This window comes from Calonectris borealis, chromosome 3 (assembly GCF_964195595.1).
Source record: "Calonectris borealis chromosome 3, bCalBor7.hap1.2, whole genome shotgun sequence".
Taxonomy (NCBI): domain Eukaryota; kingdom Metazoa; phylum Chordata; class Aves; order Procellariiformes; family Procellariidae; genus Calonectris; species Calonectris borealis.
Genome location: NC_134314.1, coordinates 37,108,142 through 37,131,696, shown reverse-complemented (window position 1 = coordinate 37,131,696; position 23,555 = coordinate 37,108,142). Strand labels below are relative to the sequence as shown.

Below are 23,555 nucleotides of genomic sequence, written 5' to 3'. Positions count from 1 at the left end.
CAGGCTCTGGGTGGTGGGAAGACTAAAGACACTGAGCATAAAATGAAACAACAGAAGTTCAGACTGTACATAAGGAAAAATTTTTTCACCATGAAGACAGTCAAGTGGAAGAGTAGGTTACCCAGAGAAGTTGTGCAGTCTCTGTCCTTGAAGGCTTTCAATACCTGACTGAATACTGAGCCAGCAACAGACAACCTGGTTTGACACCACAGCTAACCTTGCTTTGAACAGGAGGTTGGACTGGAGACCTCTTGAGGTCCCCTCCAACCAAATTCTCCTAAGATCATGTGAACGTCAGCTGAATGTTGCGCCACAGTAAACTGTAAGTGTTACTCTGTATCAGCTAGTAATGCACAGATAACTGAAAGGAAAAATTGAAGATTATTACAGGATTAAAATAAGGTACAATTTCATTTCCACTATTACCATATATTTCCATATTACCATATACAAGCAATAACTACCTCAAAAAAATCAGTAAATCACAAATAGATTATAAAAAGATTCCAAATCAAGTTTACAAAAATATCCTGAGACAGTTCACTTCAAAATGCCACCCACTGCTGTCATTAGTAGGCATGTAAAATTCTTTAGTGAACAGAAAAGTCAATGGAGCAGCACTAGAATAAAAATTTATTTTCCTTGTCTCATAATTTTTCCACTCTCACAAAAAGAGTCACTCTACCATAAAATTCTTTTTAAAACAGATGGAGACAGGTACAAAACATAGTCACCTGAGAAACTAAGAATGTGGCAAAGTAACAAATTACAAAATCATAAACCACTATTAGGTTACTAATTAATAAGCACTGCTAATTCAACCATATAAATATATAATTCAACCATATGTGTGTGTATATATATACACACATATATATATATATATAAAAGCCTGAACAATTTGCATTTGCAGAACATTAGCATTTTGCCAAATTCTAAAGTACATACATTTACAGAAAGGAAATCAGCAAGACAAAAGAAATACCCTGGAACTGTTAATTCTAAAACCGTAAGGGTAACTCAGGTGAAACACTCCAGGGAGCGATGACAGGTCAGACCAACTTCTTTTTTTAGTGTTTCCTATTCCTTAGGTCTATGACATGTTATGTTCAGCACATGGGCCTTTGAGATTATTCTTTTGAGACATCTAATAGTCTCCACTCAGCAAAGACCATAGGTACTTTCTCTGGATTTGGGATTCCCCTCTGGAGGCCAGGTATGTAAAAGTTGGATGTTGACGTACCTATTTAGTAAGTACTTTAAGACTTGGTTAAAGTCCAAGCTGCAGGAAGGTTTCTTCCAACCCGGTTGCAAATCCTCACCTGTAACAGCTAACTCCAGGGACTGGCTCAGTCATCCTGTTTTATTTCAAAACTAAAGACAGCGATGTATACTCAAGTTACATCTAACAGCCACTGGACAAGAGCAGAAATTGTGTGAAGAGCATGCACTTAAACCTAGGATTTCCCACTCCTAAAAACAGATAAGATATCACATGGGTGGGATTTAGTTCTCACATTAAGACACCTAAATGCATGTTCATGTCAGTGAGCTACATATCTAAGCTCATGCTATCATCACTGCTCGATTCAGTTGCCTAGGCAGACACATTTAGTCACACTGCCATTAAAGATGCTCCAGGGTATCAGAAGCATCTACATGGAGAGAGAAAATGTGACACAGATGATCGGCAGTCCTTTGGGGTAGCAGCTGGAAACCCAGCCCAAAACATTAGGGTACTTTGTAAGTGTTTCATAGCTTAGACATCCCAACCACATGGAGACATCTAAGTGCACATGTCTACCTTTGTGCATCTTCATCTTGAGGCAAATCCTATCTTGGTGAAAAATCTTTTCAAGAAACAAGAGACAACAATCTGTCTAATAACTATTCTGGTTGCAGAGTTTATTGCTCCTACCAAAGCTGAGATATGCTCACTAACGTGATTCAACTGCACTATTTAATTTTGCACTGAAACAGATAAGGAGAGCCCAGGATGACCAGTTAATATGTGTCTAAATCTAGCGTGTGTCTAAATCACTACAAGGGCATTACAAGGGGAACCCTCACTCTGCCCCAGCACTTTCAAAGCTGCATAACAAACTGTTTCAAATCTTTGTCAGAACTTAAGTTCTGTAGTTATTCCATCTCTGGACACAAAACCCCTCTCTCTCTATGCTGTGAAAAAGATTTTAAAAATCATGTCTCAAGTCAGCCATTACTTCAAAACTTAGCAAGGGTGCATGTGTTTCCCAAAATATCCATTGCTCTTCCAGTGGCCTAGAGAGCTTGCTGGTGAGAAAATGCTACAAGGTGCAAAGAAGAAAATATGTGTCCCTTTGTGCCCCAGTTGCTTTACTAATAACAAAAATATTTTTTGCCAATAGATCAGCAAATATGCAGTGGTGTGCAATATAGTGTTGAAACTGTTCTTTAGAACAGGAGTCTTGAAATAATATACATTTTGCTATTATACAAATTCCAGTATCCTCCTGTGTTTTGTGTCTGTTCTTTACAAAATACTTTTGAATGAAGCTTTTTTAAAAAATGAAAATTTAACTAATTATATCAATTAGATACCAGTTCCTTTTGTTTATTCCTTTCCTTGCTCTTTTTGTAATCATGCTTTCAGCGCTGTGGAGGAAGGTGGAAGAACTGATCCTCTACCTTAATGAAACAAACAAACAAATAAACAAGTAAACCACTAACAAAAAGGGCACAGTAGATCCTGAGTAGCTACCAAACTTACATACTTATTTAACTTTATTTTCTTTAATTTGGGTAAACTTATCTGATTTTCTAACGTGAATATTCAGGAACACTTTTTTTGCAAATCAAACATTCCTGTTGAAAGAAAGTTTGCTAAAAGAAAACATTAAACAAATGTTACTATATGACATACCAAATACAAGAAACAGATCAGTGGCCAGTGTCTAAACAAGTATAAGAATCAATTTGGAGAGCCAGTTCAACATCAAAGTAACTTGTTTTGTAAATATGAATATATTTTACATATATAGAAAACAAAGGTTTATAATCTGAAATAAATACATTCAAATTAATACAATAAATTATTTACAGTATTAAAAAAAGTGGTGTTTCAGAGAATATTTCTGACATAAAAATGGATCTGACGAAACAAGTGCAAGGGGAAAGATAAAGACTAATGCTAAAAATGTTTTATATTTATGGTGAATATGCACTACTAGGAGACACAACAAAACTAAAATGTTGTTTACCTATTAGAAAAAAATGCCATTCATCATAATAGTTACCCTCTAAATTTATCAAAGACTCTGGATCAGTTAGGGTATTGTTGAACTCATATTTTAAAGACCTTTTATGTTTAAGATAATTTCTGTTAAAATATGTTACTTTAATTATTACTATGAATATAATGCCATCACACAGAAATAAAAATTTAAAAATCAGATAATACAGAAGGAGATTTTATCGATATTCATTCATTTTGAACAGAAAGGTTTAAAGTAATCATTAAAGGAGTTAAATTTATTCAGATTAAATCTTTGAAATCATTAGTCAACTCAGAGTAAATTAGGTCTACTGTGCCTACACTTGTGCATACACAAATAAAGCCAAGCAGTATACAATGAATGTAAGAAAGTTGTAAAGCTGAGCACCAGATTTTATTTTGCTCAGGTAATGACTTTTTTGATTAAATCAGAAACTAAGTCTGTTTTATAAGAATTTGTAGTGATAAGTTACCAAGTTTAAAAATAAACATTTGTATTTCTGCCAACCAGCCATTGTCTCTAAAGCTCACAGAAGCTATACAACTCTTAAAAGACAGGCATTAGTTTCCTAACTTGGAAGCTCTACACACACGTTATGTCTTGACTTTAAAATTCATAGCACTTATTTCAAACATCACCCGAAACAGCTTTCTTTGTTGCCATTTTCATTGTGTATGCAAACACCAACATACTGATTTCCATTATGAGAAACAGCATTTATTCGAAACGGCACCTGGATTATTACATTTTTTCTATCTTTAAAATTGGAAATAAATTGCATTATCTCTGAAACTGCTGTATAGCATAGTAGTTTAAAGTAAGTGTTTTCCAATAATGACAATTTTCCTGTCTGGCTCAAAAATTTTCCAATGCGATCCCACAACAAATGACCTGTTAAAAAGTAGGCTGCTTTTTTTAATCAATTTGTATTTGAGCTGAGTTCAAAAGAACATTCACTCTCCATAAATATAAAGAAAACAAAGGGAATTCATCTGATAGGTGAAGAATAATTTGATCAAGGTTCTTCAGAAATTTGATTTTTTCTTCTTCATCATAGTCTGAGCTTGAAACATTACTTTCTTCTGTTTCATTTTGAAGAAGTTGTTCCAGAATCATGCACAAAGGAAAAATATTCTCATACTGGGTAATGTCATACATGGCCTGGATCTGGGAATAAAGAAAAATCGATACATAACACAGTGTGAAAATGCTTCTGCAGCCCACCATCTCAGACGGCAGTTTAAGGAATAATGTTAAAATTTGCAGTAGTATTTATATAATCAGAACGGCTATACACTCAGTATGATTACTTCTAAGAAACGTTTTCCTTTTTGTGATAACAGCCAAACAACTAACTCTCCGTCATACTACCAAATGAAAGTCAACATAACCTCCTGTTCATGAGTCAAAGAGGGTTTTCTCTACCTAATTATCCATAGGCTGTGGCATACAATAACGATCTACAGATAAACAACAACAACAACAGAAGCTTTGATTGTTTTTAGGCATATAATTAAAATTGGTGGGTTTCTGTTTTCTGAGAAACAAAATAACAAGTAAAAAGAAATTTTTTTACTCTCAAATAGAGACAATCATCTATTCAAGTGACACCTCTAGAAAGCAAATGAAATGTCCAAATTCTCAATCTCAATAGAAAATACACAAGCCATATCTGAGTCAGTTACAAAGTGGAAGAGTCAGTTTGTCAAATAAGCTCACTGACCAAATTACAAATTCACTAAAAGCCTTACAGCTTTATCTAATATAAATTTACCTGTCCTGTATTTGGAAACTGCAAATTCAAACTGAAATCAGAATCTCTGCCGTACGTAGGGAAAAACTGGTAAGATAAAAACTTAAACCTTGGGGAGTTGTCTCTCTGAAATGAAATTCTGTGTCCTCCTTAACAGCAAAATCTACCAATAATATGAGATGACTTTGTTCTGAAAAAGGCTGCAATTACAGTAGCTAGATGATCAGAACTGAAATGTAAAATCATAGCTGCTACAAAATTAATTATATATTTTAGAAAATGGACCGATAGCTCTAGCGAGCCTAAACAACCCCAGATGGGTCTAGGCTTTGACATAGGTCTATGAATCAGTATCAAATAATTTTACCCACCCTAAACCGCATACAGCTAGACTTTCCAAAGTGTGAAATTTATTACATAATAGTTGTTTTTACAACCAAATGTAAGTAATTTTTGATTCCACTAGAATCTAACAAGAAGACAGCACTTTACCTTCTTCAGGTAAGGCTGCTACTATCTACCTCTGCAGTAGATGGTGGCTCAGGGATTGCTCATTTTGTCTTTCTGAGCTAGTAGTTCTTAAACCTAAAATCTGTGTTTGAAGCTCCCTAGGGTAATGTCTTCCAGGTAACTCCCACCTCAGGGACAACACTAAGACACCATAGCCATCCTATTGCAAAGCCTTAATGTAGCAAAGTAATTTTGCTGAATTTTCCAGACATCTTGAAAATTAGGTTAATTGCTGAAAATTGACGACAAGCAGGATAAACCCCCCATAATTCAAGAGGATGAAGTTCATGACCTGCTATGCCACCTGGATGTTCACAAGTCTATGGGGCCGGATGGGATCCACCCGAGGGTTCTGAGGGAGCTGGCGGAGGAGCTTGCCGAGCCGCTCTCCATCATTTACCAGCAGTCCTGGTTAACTGGGGAAGTCCCGGACGACTGGAGGCTCGCCAATGTGACTCCCATCTACAAGAAGGGCCGGAAGGAGGATCCGGGGAACTACAGGCCGGTCAGCCTGACCTCGGCGCCGGGGAAGATCATGGAGCGGTTGGTTTTGAGGGTGCTCACGAGCCATGTCCGGGACAACCAGGGGATCAGGCCCAGCCAGCACGGGTTCATGGAAGGCAGGTCCTGCTTGACCAACCTGATCTCCTTCTATGACCAGGTGACCCGCCTAGTGGATGAGGGAAAGGCAGTGGATGTGGTCTACTTGGACTTCAGTAAGGCCTTTGACACTGTCTCCCACAGCATTCTCCTAGAGAAGCTGGCGGCTCACGGCCTAGACAGGTACACTCTTCGCTGGGTAAAAAACTGGCTGGACGGCCGAGCCCAGAGAGTTGTGGTGAACGGAGTTAAATCCAGTTGGCGGCCGGTCACGAGCGGTGTTCCCCAGGGCTCAGTTTTGGGGCCAGTCCTGTTCAATATCTTCATCAATGATCTGGACGAGGGGATCGAGTGCTCCCTCAGTAAGTTTGCAGACGACACCAAGTTGGGCGGGAGTGTTGATCTGCTGGAGGGTAGGAAGGCTCTGCAGAGGGACCTGGACAGGCTGGATCGATGGGCCGAGGCCAACTGTATGAGATTCAACAAAGCCAAGTGCCGGGTCCTGCACTTCGGCCACAACAACCCCAGGCAACGCTACAGGCTTGGGGAAGAGTGGCTGGAAAGCTGCCCAGAGGAAAAGGACCTGGGGGTACTGGTTGACAGCCGGCTGAACATGAGCCGGCAGTGTGCTCAGGTGGCCAAGAAGGCCAACGGCATCCTGGCCTGTATCAGAAATAGTGTGGCCAGCAGGAATAGGGAGGTGATCGTGCCCCTGTACTCGGCACTGGTGAGGCCGCACCTCGAATACTGTGTTCAGTTTTGGGCCCCTCACTACAAGAAGGACATGGAGGTGCTGGAGCACGTCCAGAGGAGGGCAACGAAGCTGGTGAAGGGCCTGGAGCACAAGTCTTATGAGGAGCGGCTGAGGGAACTGGGGTTGTTTAGCCTGGAGAAGAGGAGGCTGAGGGGAGACCTCATCGCGCTCTACAACTACCTGAAAGGAGGTTGTAGCGAGGTGGGTGTTGGTCTCTTCTCCCAAGTAACTAGCGATAGGACAAGAGGAAATGGCCTCAAGTTGTGCCAAGGGAGGTTTAGATTGAACATTAGGAAAAATTTCTTTACTGAAAGAGGGGTCAGGCCTTGGAACAGGCTGCCCAGGGAAGTGGTGGAGTCACCATCCCTGGAGGTATTTAAAAGACGTGTAGATGAGGCCCTTAGGGACATGGTGTAGTGGGCATGGTGGTGTTGGGTTGACGGTTGGACACGATGATCTTAGAGGTCTTTTCCAACCTGTATGATTCTATGATTCTATTCTATGAAAAAAAAAAAAAAATATTATCCCTAGCCTTGCATGCTCCAGTTCTGTCTCTCTGGAACCTGGTAAGAAAAATCTGCAGTTCAAAAGCTGCTGCCAAGAATTCGATATTGACATTCTTATCAAAACAGACAGCAAAAAATATAACAGGACAATATTAAGTATTTGCATATTTTTTAAGTCCAATTAAATCAAATTGTATAATTAGGGAAAACCTTCTTCTAATAAAGAGGTAACAAGACAGCCTGTTTCTTCAAATACCAAGCATCTGACTCTAGGACACCCATGCCTACATACTGATTGTTTTGACTATTAACTAATACTGGTGAGATAAATGTATTTATTTTGCTTATTTGACTAAATTACAGCTTTCTAAGTTGAGAAAATAATTCCTGAATTTCGAGGGAATAGATTATTCTAAAGGCCTATGAAGTCTGCTCTTAAGACTTTCAGTGTAGGAGTCATCTGACCAAACACAGGCATCAACAAGCTGAGATAGTTATCCTTGGTTCCTGTTTTAGTCAACAGAGGGAAGCAGAGGGTGGGACTCGGTTGCTTGACTGACCTTGGTACTGGGGAAGATTATGGAGAGGTTCATCATGAGGGCGCTCACAAGGCATGTGCAGGATAACCAGGGGATCAGGTCCAGCCAGCACGGGTTCATGGAAGGCAGGTCCTGGTTGACCAACCTGATCTCCTTCTATGACCAGGTGCCCTGCCTAGTGGATGAGGGAAAGGCTGTGGATGTGGTCTACCTGGACTTCAGTAAAGCCTTTGACACTGTCTCACACAGCATTCTCCTAGAGAAGCTGGCAGCTCACGGCTTGGACAGGTACACTCTTCGCTGGGTAAAAAACTGGCTGGACAGCTGAGCCCAGAGGGTTGTGGTGAACGGAGTTAAATCCAGCTGGTCGCCGGTCACGAGCGGTGTTCCCCAGGGCTCAGTACTGGGGCCGGTCTTGTTCAATATCTTTATCAATGATCTGGATGAGGGGATCGAGTGCTCCCTCAGTAAGTTTGCAGATGACACCAAGTTGGGTGGGACTGTTGATCTGCTGGAGGGTAGGAAGGCTCTGCAGAGGGACCTGGACAGGCTGGATCGATGGGCTGAGGCCAACTGTATCAGGTTTAACAAGGCCAAGTGCCGGGTCCCGCACTTTGGCCACAACAACCCCATGCAACGCTACAGGCTTGGGGAAGAGTGGCTGGAAAGCTGCCCAGAGGAAAAGGACCTGGGGGTGCTGGTTGACAGCCAGCTGAACATGAGCCGGCAGTGTGCCCAGGTGGCCAAGAAGGCCAACAGCATCCTGGCCTGTATCAGAAATAGTGTGGCCAGCGGGACTAGGGAAGTGATCATGCCCCTGTACTGGGCACTGGTGAGGCCACACCTCGAATACTGTGTTCAGTTTTCGGCCCCCCACTACAAGAAGGACATTGAGGTGCTGGAGCATGTCCAGAGAAGGGCAATGAAGCTGGTGAAGGGCCTGGAGCTCAAGTCTTATGAAGAGCGGCTGAGGGAACTGGGGTTGTTTAGCCTGGAAGAGGCTCAGGAGAGACGTTATTGCTCTCTACAACTACCTGAAAGGAGGTTGTAGTGAGGTGGGTGTTGGTCTCTTCTGCCAAGTAACTAGTGATAGGACGAGAGGAAACGGCCTCAAGTTGCACCAAGGGAGGTTTAGATTGGATATTAGGAAAAATTTCTTTACTGAAAGAGGGGTCAAGCCTTGGAACAGGCTGCCCAGGGAAGTGGTTGAGTCACCATCCCTGGAAGTATTTAGAAGACCTGTAGATGTGGTGCTTACATGGTTTAGTGGGCATGGTGGTATTGGGTTGACAGCTGGACTCAATCTTAGAGGTCTTTTCCAACCTTAATGATTATATGATTCTATGACTGTAGATATCTATTGCCATTTTGGATGTCCAAGGGTATCTAAGGCATGTGCATGAGTAGAGCTTTACATAAGAGTCAGCAGCTGTAAGCCAGGAGTAGCACCTTAGGGCATTCAGTGTTGTATTAGATGTCTGAGTTTTGGCAATTGAGTCTTTCAGGATGTAATTCATCCCATTCTAAACTAGATCCTCAGATGTACCATGTTGTGAAAGTCTTTACAATGATAAAGTATGATTGTGCCCAGAAAAATGACTATGTAGAAACACAAATTGAAGTTCTATGCTTTTAGTTCCAGTAATTTGGATATTAGAAGTACAACATTACAAGCAAAAGCCTTTGTTTGATTCTTAAGTGTTGGTCTTGTAAATTCACTCAGATCTTCCTTTCGTATGAGGAATCAATAGAAAATCTTTTACAAAGGCAAATTATGTCACTTCACTTACCCCCGTAACCTCAGGCTCTTCCAAGAATTTAAGCAATTGTGTTACTTTCAGTGGGTCTTGAAAAGGGCAACTAATTGCAACATAGTAAACTATCTAATTGATTATGGATAATAGAAACCACAAGCTAACTAATTCTCTTTCCTCTGCAAATACTACTGCACTAAAGGAAAATGATTTTAAGCCACACAGAACTGACTTTGAACAGAAAGGGTAAGTCTGATGGCAAGGAGGAAGGTTTTTTTTTTGAGGTAATTGCTTTTCAGGGGACAAATGCACCTTGAAATATTGTTTTATAAAACCAGGAAAAAAAAAATCAGTCTAGAACATTTTCTGGCTGAAGGCTTATTAACCTTTCCAACCCATTTAATAATCTGAACAAAACATATCTCCATTTCTTTTGTTAAATGTCTTTTGTAGCACTAATTGATGCAATTACTACTGATGCAAATTTATGCCACAGAATTTGTAGAGGAATACCTTTACTGTTACCTAATGGTGCAGTCAGATAACAGACCTATTAATCTTGCTCACCAATGTGTGTAAGCGGGTAGTGGCGTATGTACATGTAGACACACATACGCACAGTTAGTCCACCCAGAAAGTTCATACAGAAAGTATGTCTGTAAAGCAAACCCTTATATATACAATTCCAGAATTTATTCATACCAGCTTTAAGTAACTTTAAGTTACTTTAACAGTAACTCTGTTTTTCAGAAAGAATTTTAAGATAATCACTCTTTTTACAGGTCAAATGGGTGTGCAATAGGGGTTTTGGACACTACTTTTTTCTGAGATCAGTCCTTGCCGATTTTTCCTCACCAGGTATTTGGAAATGTGTTTCTTAGCAGTAAGATGCATTTTGCATGCACCTCAGTTTTGAATTTAACTTCTGAAATTATTTTCTTATTACGATTTCTCAGTCCAAACAAATTTTCAAAGTTAAATAATTTAAAAAAAAAGATTAATTAGTAAAGATTGAGCTTTACAAAAGATGGAAACAAGGGGTACAAGGATCTCCTGCCTGGATTTGATGATCTGCTAATCAAAATTCATATGTTTACATCACCAAGTTCAGAATGCAAGAAGTGTCAAAGCTTTTGGCTGAAATTAATTCTCCAAGCTTCTCCTGCATTACAGGGTGACCACCTGGAATAGCACACATATTTACTACATAATCTGAAATCAGGAAAGTTCTGTAACCTGTCTTCTTTAAAATGCTATAATAAAAACCAGAAAAATATGTTAAAGGAAACTGCTCAAAAATGTACGCAGCAATGACAGTCAGAATGCTAAAAAGTCATCTGTGTTCCAGGTCCCTGGGCCTTTACTACACTTTCTCATTGCAAAGCAACAGATCAGATGGCCCTGGATCAAATTCCAAGCCACTGCTCTCTTATTGGACAGATTTGGAGTTGGTGTCTTCAGCAAAATTTTGGACAAAAAGTAGGGATCTGAAAGCACAGAATTAATTGAGGGAACCTTCACAGAATGGTGGATGTAATTTCTGAAGGTTATTCAACCAGAGTAAGAAAAAATCCCAAGTGATATTCTATGTGCAATTTTTGCACTTAGAATATTTTTGTTTTCATGTCTTAGTGGTTCATGCACATTCATATCATTTATTCAAATGCTCTCAATAACAGCAATATAAAACAAGAACAGGAGAATAAATATTAGCTTTGAAGAAATTCTCTACAATTCTGAAGCCATTTATCAGCTGCAACTCATATTTCTAGTGATGCAGTCTGTTGATGCTGGAATTTTCACATACAGAAGACTGATGCTACCTTCTGAGTATATGTCTCAAGGGACCTACAGAATGGAGACAATACTTTACCAGTGCAAATACAAATTACATTAAAAGAAAGAGATTATGTTCATGGCAACTAGTATTTGCTTCCATGCAGCTCAGATACTTATGTAGGCTATGGACAAAGAGTCAGCAACACCTGTATGCTTTCTGGAATAAGCCACAAACAGCTCTAACTTGGGAAAACTTTTTTTGGTTTAGAATGGAATGTTGAAATGCTGTAATTTCTGACAAAATTGAAACAATTAGAATTAATCTAGAAGCACCATTATGTTCGATTAATGACAAAAAGCTTTCCTTCTTTTCTATGCCTATAATTTAGTTAACACCTGTTTAGGCTTTTTTAGTCCTATGAAGATACCGAGTTTAAATGTATATTGCAACAAATAATTATATACAACATAATGCTATACAAAATACTGACATACTCATACAAATTTGAATCAAACTGGAAAGATGAATGTTTATACACCTCTGCTGTTTAGAAAGTGATAAAATTGACACTTGTAGAAGATGGCTGTTTTAGGAGAAAAGTGTTCCGCCCAAATCTCCTCAATCCATCATATTCTAACAGTTTTGCTTCTTGTAAATTTTTTCTTGCAACTTTTGCCACTTCCATTTCCTGGCAAACTTACTATTCAGCAGGGATATAACTTTTATGCTAGCAAGGTGTCTTTTCTATGTCCCAATAAATTCCATATCAAATTTCACTGAAATATCAAGTGTTAAAAGTTGGTATTTCTCTTCTTTTACATGCATATTTTTCAGAGAAACATAAAGGGAAGACCGAAATAAACAATAGGAACTTCTAAAGCCTGGCTAATATTGCCTTTCAACAGAAGCAGAGGCAGTAGGAACTGCAGCACCGCCAGCTGCTGGGCTGTGATCACTTAGGTAGTTAAGGAGGACAAAGGACAGAACAGAACCAAATTGCCATCTAGCCATTTCCAGCAAAAGTCCCCCATGGCCTATCCCCTCCTCAGGGAAGCAAATGGAGCCAAAGCTCCTAGAAATTCTTTAGAGCAAGTAGAAGCAGGCTAAGAGCATATATCTAGCTTGAAATAGTCTACCACCAACCAACACATCGTCTCAGCAAATAGTCCCAGTACCCCTTGTTTCCTTGCAGAAGGCTGCTGGTACAGGCAGGTATGGGTGCAGACTGAATTCTTGTCAAGAAGATGAAGATTCATGGGCTAGGAGGCCACAGAGCAAGTGTAAGCTGATGTGCCATGTAACGCAGAACATGGGACTTACCCAAACTACTTCAAACTGTTTGAAGTGGAGCATGCCTGTTAGAAAATGTCTAAGCTTGATTTACACGTTTCTAGAGATACACAATCCTGGGTATGCTGTTTTATGGTCAATTACCCCAACTTTTTTTTTTTTTAATTTATTTTATTTGCTGCCTTGACTTTCTGGAAGTATAAAGGGTTGCTCCATCTAGAACTAAGAGGAAGGCGGATCTGGGACGAAACAACAAGGCAGTGACAAACTAAATACAGCCACTGATGTCCACAGAAACGAAAAAATTATTTCTGTGCTCACTATGCCTGCATATAGGAGGGATGCTTCTCTGAAACTGTTTTCAGCATTTTAACACTACAGTTGTCCTAACAACCATATAATTATAAAAACAAGTCCCAAAATGAAGAGACATTAATGACATCACTTTTTAGGAAAGAAATTTCTAAATCATCATAATGGAAAATACGAAAGAAGTGACTGGCTGGAAACGCTATCAATAAGTGATCAGCATTTAGTAAATTTTGTGTTTGTTAAGGTAATTCTGACAAACCTAAGTTTTCAGTAAAATCAACACTGGTTTACTTTACCCATCCAGTCTGAGTCAGAGGTTAACGGAAATATATTTCAAGAATGACTGAATTGTTTCCTTAAGTGGCAATACATTCTCATTTTATGAACAAAGAAGATTCATTCTCACAGGGAATTCTGTTTTTGACCCTTCATTTTTCCTTGGAGAAATCCCTATCCAGGCTACTCGTTGTGTTCAAGTCCTAAACACAAGACAAACATTTTTTGGAGTGCGGCATGTATGTTTGGATAATAGGCATTTTACTTCAAAACAACATGGAAATCTTTTACCTGGATGTTCCACAAGCACGTAAATAATCTCTACGTGGATCATTAAAATCTACAAAACCAACAAAATCCATCATATAAGAAAGCACACAGTAGGATAAAAGAGGTTTAATGTTTAAATAACATGCTGATAAACATCTCTAAAATGTTTAAGGCAGGCATGCATGAAAGACCGTAGTATAAATCTTTTTGTTCTGATTTTAATACTGTTGTATTTGGTTAAAAGGTAATTACCTTACAAATTGCCATGACTCAGGATTCAGTTTTTAGCTGATTAGCATTTCTCTTTAATTGCTTTTTGGTTTGTGATTTTGAAACGCATATTTCTCTAACATCCCTCCCAGTAATCATAACGCCCATTAATCACGTCAATATTCACCTGCCAAGAAACTTCAAACTGATTTACACCCTCTTTCAGTATCTAAAGCAAAATTCACACCACCTACAATTCCTTATTTAACTTTATACCACCTCCCCCTCAAATTTTCGAAGTATTTTAATCTTTTATTCAATGGGATCTGAAATTCTAGTTGTGTTGTCTTTATTCATGCTATCACTTTCTTCCCAAGTAGCTCCCTAAGATTCAACAATTCTGCTTACAGAACAAGACCAAATGTGCCTGCAGAAAGGGTCAAGGAATTACTAACATTTGTGAAAGTTAAATTCCAGGGAAGGGATCATCAGCTGAACTCTTGGAACAAATGAATCTGCAGCTACAGCGTGTGCAGTGACTACAGTCCTCAGCAACATTTTGTCAACAACACTTCAGATGTCCTAGCCAGCCTCACGTGAGAGAGGTTTCAGAAGCAACAGTAAGAATCTTGCGAAAATGATGTCTGCCCAGACACGATAATTTGGTATACCCTGGAAAATATTTTTGATAGCAAAGAGAACAAGCACTTTAAATTCTATCACCCAAGGGGAAGACGCTTATCCCTGAGACATCTATGCATTGTGCCTCTTCCACATATCATTTAGCAGGGTCATCTGTTATTAGCCCTTAATATGACACACTGAATTACAAGAAATTCCCAAGCCATCTTAAGCAATATTATTCTTAATTAGTAATACGATTTCCACAACATATTGTAAGAAACTAAATATACCAGCAGTAGAGCATTCAAGCTTCCATTTTGGAGTAAGAATCGTAACAATTGCCTCGCAAGTAACACAACAAAGACACAGAAAGCTTTAAAAAGTAAATTCTAATCCCCGTTATCCTGTTAAAGATAGCTAAAATATGAGCCACTAAGAAATCTCATTTAGAGAGAACAACCAAAAAATGAATGTATGAACCTTCTTGGGATAATGGAAATTTATAAACCTATTTTACTCCAATCTACAAGACATAAACTTCAACTGTCACTTCTGTCGCATTTTATTTTTGAAATCTATTCTAGAATAAAAAAATTCATTTCTTCACAAGCTGAAACATGAAATTTGTTGGTTTTTTTTTTTTTCCCCCAGAAAAGAATTGTGAAAGTATCTATCATAGTATGGAACCTTCCAAATCAAATGGGCTACTTAAGCATATTTCTGATTTTAAAAAAAGGAGTAAAGTTCTAGAACAGACAGTCACATGCAAAGTCACTATCAGGGAAAAAGGAGAAAGAAACCAACAAAAACAATTTAATGAAATTTCTCAGTTATGAACACTTCAGTATTAGAGAAAGATTTTTGTTGTGGTTTTTTTCCTGGTTGTGGAGGAGGAATTGCCTCCATTCCTGTAAACTCATAGGAAAATAGAACTGTGGGAAAGCGTGCTGGTTTTGGCTGGGGTAGAGTTCATTTTCTTCATAGTAGCTAGTATGGGTTTGTGCTGGAAACAGTGTCGCTAACACAGGGATGTTTTCGTTACTGCTGAGCAGTGCTTATGCAAAGTCAAGGCCTTTTCTGCTTCTCACGCCACCCCACCAGCAAGTGGAGGTGCACAAGAAGTTGGGAGGGGACACAGTGGGGCAGCTGACCCCAACTGACCAAAGGGATATCCCATACCATATTTACTTCATGCTCAGCAATAAAACTAGGGGGAAGGTTGGTGGGGGGCTGCTGTTCGGGGACTGGCTGGGCATCGGTTGGTGGTGAGCAATTGTTTTCATTTGCATCACTTGTCTTTCTTTGGTTTTATTTCTCTCTCTTTGCTATTTTCCTTTTCATTACAATTTTAAAAATTATTTCATTATTTTATTTCAACTATTAAACTGTTCTTATCTCAACCCATGAGTTTTCTCACTTTTACTCTTCTGATTCTCTCCCCCATCCCACTGCGGGGGGGAGTGAGCGAGCAGCTGTAGGGTGCTTAGTTGCCGGCTGGGGTTAAACCACAACAGTGTTTTACAGCCAAACTATAAGCCCTGAAAACAGGGAATGATGATGGGTTGAGAGAAAAGCACGGTTTCATTCCTCTGAGCTATACAGTTGTCCTGGTTCCAGCTGGGACAGGGTTAACTTTCTTCCCAGTAGCTTGGGGGGTGTGCTGTGTTTTGGGTTCGGTGTGAAAGGAGCGTTGATGGCCCATTGATGCTTTGGCTGTTGCTGGGTGATGCTTGCACCGGGAGGGGGGAGCACAGCTGGGGTGGTGGACCCAGCTGGCCAATGGGGTATTCTATACCATGTGACATCATGCTCAGTAAAAAAACCAGGTGTGGGGGGGGGCTCGCCCCCCGTTCGTGACACGTGGTCGGCGGTCGGTGAGCGGTTGTGTTGTGCATTGCCTGTTTTGTGTATTCTGTTATTGTTGTTGTTCTCATTGTTATTATTACTGTTCTACTTAGTTTTATTTCAATTATTAAACTGTTTTTATCTCAACCCGGGAGCTTTCCTACTTGTGCCCTCCCGATTCTCTCCCCCATCCCACCGGGGGGGGGTGATCGAGCGGCTGCGTGGAGTTTATTTTTGCTGGCTGGGGTTAAACCACGACACATACCAACAGACACCATGGCTAAACCAGACACTATATCAGTCATCCCTATAACTAAAAAGAAACAATTGAAGCAGAAGTCAGCTCGTTTAGTAAGGGATGAAGAAGCTTCTCCTAAGAGGGAGTAGGAGAAAGAATCAGAAGAGGCAGCCTGTTCTGCAGCAGAGCAGTCACAAGAACAGGAGGAGGAAGAGACTGAAATCATAAATGAGACAGAAACCACCTGATCCCTATCCCTAAGTGAGCTGCGAGATACGCAAAAAGATTTTAGCCATCAACCAGATGAGCTAATTCTCAGCTGGTTAGTCTGATGCCAGGATATTGGGGCCAGTAGTCAGGAATTGGAGGGTAAGGAAGCCCGGCAGTTGGGATCCCTCACTAAGGATAAGGCCATTGACAAAGGGATTGGAAAAAAGGCAGGGGTCCTCAGTCTTTGGCGGTGACTCCTGTCAAGTGTGAAGGACAGATATCCCTTCACGGAAGAACTTGCAAATTCCCAAAGCAAATAGACCAATATTGAGGGAGGTATCCAGTATCTGAGGGATTTAGCTGTGTTAGGGGTGATCTATAACAACCTGGATGACACCCAAGCATCGAAAGACCCGGATGAAATCCTGTGCACATGGTCCATGTGGTGAAAGTTTGTACGAAATGCACCAATGTCATATGCCCACACCCTGGCGATAACGAGCTGGACAGACACGGAGGCACCAACTATAGATGGACTGGCCAGACAACTCCGAGAATACAAAGACAATCTTGCTTCCTCCACGTGGGCCTGTGGCTCAGCTGTGGACAGACTGACCCAAAAAGTGTCCAAGCAAGCCGAGAAGGATAGGTCTTCCTCACGCACTCCAACCAAGGCCTTGGCTATTAAGAGTCAGCCTTTTTCTGTTCAAGGGAAAGGGTACTGGTGGTGCACACGTGCAACCCTGTGGTTCCTCCTGTGTGACCAAGGGGAGGACCTGAGGAAGTGGGATGGTGAACCTACCTGGAAACTAGAAGCTCGGGTACAGGAACTGCAACGAAAACCAACAGCTAAAATGCATCCATCCAGGAAAATTACTGCTCCGTTGTCTGTTGGGCAGAGTAGAAGGGCTGATTGTACTTTTGACCATGATGAAGGGACTTCTGTTTTGCAGTTACAAAAATCAAGTAATGAAGACTCCGATCAGGAATAAAGGGGCCCTGCCTTTGGCCAGGCGGAGGAAAGGGACAACTGGGTTTACTGAACTGCGTGGATTCAACGGCCTGGCACATCAGCCCCACGGAAGTATAAAGCTCTAGTGGACACCGGTGCACAGTGTAGTCTAATACCATCAGATTACAAACAGGCAGAATCCATCTGTATTTCTGGAGTGATGGGAGGATCCCAAGAACTGCAGGCTGAGGTAAGCCTAACTGGGAATGAGTGGCAAAAGCATCTTATTGTGACTGGTCCGGAGGCGCCATGTATCCTTGGCATAGACTACCTCAGGAGAGGTTACTTCAAAGTATTTGAATTACTAAACTGTTCTTATCTCAACCCATGAGTTTTCTCACTTTTACCCTTCCAATTCTCTTCCCCCCATCCCGCTGAGGGGGGGGGAGCGAGCGAGCGGCTGTGTGGTGCTTAGTTGCCGGCTGGGGTTAAACCATGGCAGAAAGGGAAGGAGAGAGCCTTGTCAATTCAACGGTTTTTAGCTCTCTGAGATGTATGCTTCCCTCCAAAAAGGAGCCTTAATACAATTTACATTGACTTTTAACTCCAATCAGTCATTAAAAACTGACAACAGACTGTACCACATACTTTGTTGTTCTGCCTCACCTTCCACCCCATCTTCAAAGTCCTATTTGGGACTTCTATTTTTCTATCCATGTTCTGTTTAGCTTTCAGAGAGTCGAAGAATGGAACATGGATGATAATTTAGACATGGTTATGAATAAGCTGCTAATGGAAACTTAGTGGAAACTAAGACAATGACAAAGACGGAGGCCTTAGCACATAAACATCCAGATTTTATAAGTAGAAGGTCAAGTATCGTATCAAAGTTATTCTAACATATCAGAAAAACAATCTAAAAAAGCAGGAAGAATATAAGCTGTCAACCCATCAGTTTCCCTATTTAGTAGCTACTGCCCATAAGAAAAGCAAGGAGTAGGACAGAAAAGAGCTCTTATATTCTTTCTTCTTTTCAAGTGTTCTTAAAAGTGGTAAGGAAGCTCCTCCTGACCAGAAACCCTACAGCACTTTGACTGCACCTCATGTTTGAACGGGCCTTCCCTTCTGTCGAACTGTGTTCTGTTCACAGGCAGACTTGCCTGTCCTTCAAGATTTCTACTCAATTTCCTGTGTCAGCTTTATACACATTAAGCTTCTGTTTTTAGCAAAAAGACGAGAGGTAACACATTCATAACATCACTTCATTGTCTGATGTGCATTTCTTTCATTTACCACAAGCAAGTGTAGGAGTACCATATGCAATAACTGTATCACTTAATAGACATTGTTTGTTGACATAAGAAATTACATTCTCATCCTATAGGAAATGTCATAAAGTATACAGCAATGCTAGTACTCTAAGCAAGTCTTGAAAGTAAACATCATACATATAACATTTTTACAGGTAAAGAATGACACTAAGGTAATAAAATTAAGTTTTGAATTAACAACAACAATAAAAAGTCCTCTATTAATTAAAATCACATCAGAAAACAATGGATTGCTGAATCCTGACAGTAATGCAAGATACAGGCTTATTAGTACTTAATCATAATTCATTCATTTTTGAAAAGAAGCTTTTGAACATGCTTTTCATCTCATAAGGATTTTTTTGTTTTTCTAAAAGCATGACAACCTTGCCTCACATTCAGCTTGCTTACTAAAATCATCTCTTCCCATACTAGGGATGGAAAGTATCAAATGAACCTAGCAAGTGGCAAATGGCTCGTCTGAAAACAAATCGAAGTGGTAGGTTATCACACAACGTGCATTTAAACTGCTTGCCACAGGATATTGTGAAAGCTGAAAGCTTGCATGGGGTGAAAGGAAAGTAAACAGCCGTATGATAGCCCAAATTGCTGGGTACCGGGGGAGTGTTCCTGGAAACATCTCCAAACTCTTCCCTGAACGTCTACTATAACCACTGTCAGAAGCAGAATATTTGACCTCTGGTCTGACAGCATGGCCATTCTTGTGCTCTCCCAGTCTACTTTGCTGCCCTACCCACTACCAACATTAGGTTACTGCAGAGAAGAAAATCCCCTTCCCTTTTCCAGGCAAAGTAAAGCTTGTTTTCAGCTCAGGAAGCCTGCAACCCATGGCTCTATATGCACCACAAACTTCTTTAGTTGCAGCGAGTTCAGTCCTTCCTCCAAAGCCAGAGACAGAATCCACCGCTCCAGGTTCAGAATCACATAGAAAAAAAGCCTGAACAAAAGCAAACCTAGGGGGTTTTGGACTAACTGAAAACGCAATACGTACTTGAAGCTTGTATTTATCTGCTGCAAAAGAAAATAGAAAAGCCATGAAAAACAAAACAAAACACGTAACAAAGAGCAAGAGGAGTGATTCTAGGCACTGCCCTAAGTGAGGAAATGGACAAGCTGGTTGGAACACAAGCCTAAGATTTGTAAGAAAAAAAGTGACATCTGCTTTCTGAATCACTTTCATCCAATGAATCAAAGTCTCTGTATACTTTTCATAATTAAAAAAGGATAATGTTAAAGATGACAAGTTTCCTTCTAATTATGCAGTTATTTCTCCTCTTCCGTAGTTAGAGGCTGAATATTGTATGACTGTTCAAGGCAATGTTCAACTAAAGCAACCTTTGTCTTTGGTTTAGGAAGAAGTGTTTTATTTATCTACTTATCCTTCCTGTTGTTTTGGAAAAAATCTTACATTTTATTGTACAGAAAAAAATCTTTTTCACAAACTAGTTGTCTAACATGGATGAATATTTCCCTTACATATGACTATGAAACAAGACAACAAAATATGGTCTTCAATGATTCTAGCATCTAGCATCTGCCTAAAACACCAGCTTTCCACTACAATTATGTCACCAAATCCCATAACCTCCTCCCAACTTTCAGAGAATACCATCAGAGCCTTCCAAATTTTAACTGGAAGACTCAAGAGGCATGGTAGGATATCAGAATTTCATTAAAGTTAGACAGGATAGACAAGCAGTGCTACTTTCTTATTTAATGTATTTACAAGTATGTGGAATATGTATGTAGAATAAATCTTGAATGGATTAATAGAATTTAACAACATGAAAATGATGTTGCTTATTCAGCTTAATTATGTGAGAAATTACAGAAGCAAACTATTTAATTAAAAATCATACAAAATAGAAAATATCATGAAATCATGAGTACACCACAGTGTATCTAAAAGTTTATATACATGCTGTAAAGCTTAATTTTAGAAGCAATTACTCCTTTGACGAAAACATGACAAAACAGAAAATAGAACAGATTGCTTCCTACAATCTTTTTAGGCTTTAGAGAAACTAAATGGGTATGACTGTGAGCAAATATGGCTTCTCTTTCAAATTTTACTTTTCCATTAATTTTCCATTATACTCTTCTGGAAAATCCCAAACCAGTAGTTTTCTAGACATTTTCACATTTTTAATTTGTTTGTTTGTTTTTTTCAAATGCTACAGCAGCACAGTAGTATAAAAGGACAGGGTTTTAAGAGCTTCAGAGCAGCAGTTTAGAACTTGTGAGTGTCACAGTGAAACCGGTGCTGGAAACCAGTGATACGTAGTTCAAGATTGGCCCTCTAAAATTCAGCATGCCAGGAGTAAGTCTAAGGACAGTTACATTTAGAAAGATCCTTTTGAAACCAAAAATCTTTGGCAGCTTGTGTGAAAATTGCAGCATCCTGACAGAACACAAAAAAACAAAGTAAACTTCAAAGGGATTAAACTATAAATTGACTGTCAGAAGCCAGGTAGTTCTTCTTTCAATTTTTGAAGCAGAAAAGAATGTAAAAAATATACAGGAAGGATTATGTACAGGAAAATGCTTATAATTCTAAAAGTTATGATATCATCTGAAAAAAATCATGGAAGAACTATTGAAGAAAGATCTGTGGTCTGAACTTTATTATTATTATTAATTAGTGAAATATACTAGGTCATACCAAGCCAACCCAAGACCAAGGGCTTCCTATACCTAAATCTGGAAATGGCTTGACTCCCATTCAAGGTAGTTTGCTATGCAAGTCACTGTGATCTGGATTGTTCTGAAAATCTCAAATGTGTCAGTTGGCAATGGCACAACTGGCCTTAACTAAAGGAAAAGATTCTGGAGAGTGCAAAATTAAGCTAAAATGTGGACGTATAGCACCACCATTTTCAGCAAGCACATAGTCCTTTACAGTAGGCCTCATTCCTTGTGCTAGCAGAATGCCATCGAGAAATGATGAATATGGGAATGTCAGGATTTGAAACGACCTGGAAGAAAGCTGAAGAAAATTTAGATTACATACGGCAAGAGAAGCACATGATTTTTCACTCTATGGTATCATTTCTTATGCCAAAGCTCAGCTCAGTAAGACTACCTAGAATTGACAAGTAGTGGAGAGGTACAGACTCATTTAACCTTCATAGAATCTGTTTGAAGGATAATGTTCTGCAGTTGAATTGGATATCTAAGAGCTGAGTACCCTAGCAAAAGTACAGATGATTTTACCAAATGGCTGTGCTAAGCCAAAGACCTAAGAACAATAAGCTAAAAATGACCAGAAGTGAACTCTACTGCACTGAGTTCCCCAAAAGGAGACTATTGCACCCAAACTACAGAGATATCATAGAAGTTTAAAGCAATTAAGTTTGAAGCAGAAGCATCAATTCAAGAAATAATTAGAAACAACAGCCCAATTGGAGCTCAAAGTATGTTAAAACTCACAAAAGATCTGAACAAAGCCCAGTAAAACAGCATCTACATTGAGAAACCTAAAAGACAGTGTTTTAGGCAAAGGACTGGTGTCTGGTGGACCTGTTACAGAATGCTGATATAAATGTACCTGTAGGGGCCCATATGGGACCCTGATAACAGTTAGTAAGCTAAAGTTTCCAGGAACAGATTGTCATTCATGTGAATGTGGTATGATAGCTGCATAAAAGAAACGTCATGGTATAAAAAAAAACAGCCAGAGAATAACATAAAAAACTGCAGCAACAGAACGGTGTGTCAGTCTGTGACGCCACTGGAAGTCAAGAACATACTAGCGCTTGATGGAACAGAATTTTGTAGAAAAAGAGTTCAAGTCCACCTTTCAGCTAAGGTCGTGATGTCCTCTAAAGGCCTGATCAAGCCTCAATATTAGGTGAATTACATCTGAAAATCTCTCCTCAATCTTCCTTGGCAGTTGCAACCTGTCCTGCCATTCCCTTCCTTACTGTATCCCCATCTCCATCCTTCTGGCTCTTCTCTATTTTTTTCCTCCCTCTTCTCAGGAAAACAGAAGGTAAGATGGGGATGACTATGCTCTGGGCCATGAGTGGAACCACAGGAATCTGAAATACACAGGAGATTGTATTTCATCAATCACTACAAATTCTTTTGCTCTTAATGTCTATGAATTCTGAATCTGAACAAATCATTTTTTTAAATTTGATTTGAACTTCCCACAAGAGCATGGTCTTAGAGAAAAAAATTGAAAAATAAAATAAAAACAAAGACTAGAAAATAATCAAATCTGCAAACTGAAGAAAAAGATACAAATCTCTTTACATTCACTTCAAAACTATGGATTTTTTGAAGTGGACTGGACTAGCAGAATAATTAGCACTATTTCAAATACTGCATGCTGCTTCTATAGAAAGTAGAGTTTAAAAATGCAATCAGAATATGATTACCTAAACAATTTCAGAGCTTAATACAGTTTCAAGAAGGTTACAGGAAACAGCCCCTAATCCTCACAACAATTAAGATAGCACATGACCTTTTGTGTAAAACAACAAGCAGCATCGTACTAGAAGAATTAAGGTAACTGATATTCAGAGCAGATTCTCAGAGATGAT

At 39.5% G+C, this 23,555-nt stretch overlaps 1 protein-coding gene across 1 annotated transcript in view; it reads right to left on the bottom strand.

Annotated features, from left to right (window-relative positions):
* Positions 1–2,785: 2,785 nt before the first annotated feature.
* MEI4 (meiotic double-stranded break formation protein 4) overlaps positions 2,786–23,555 on the bottom strand; it is an 85,142-nt gene continuing 64,372 nt past the window's right edge. Inside the window, exon 5 of the mRNA XM_075145346.1 lies at positions 2,786–4,421. Within this exon, the coding sequence (XP_075001447.1) occupies positions 4,170–4,421 (252 nt within the window). The 3' untranslated portion in view covers positions 2,786–4,169. The remainder of the gene's footprint in view (positions 4,422–23,555) is intronic.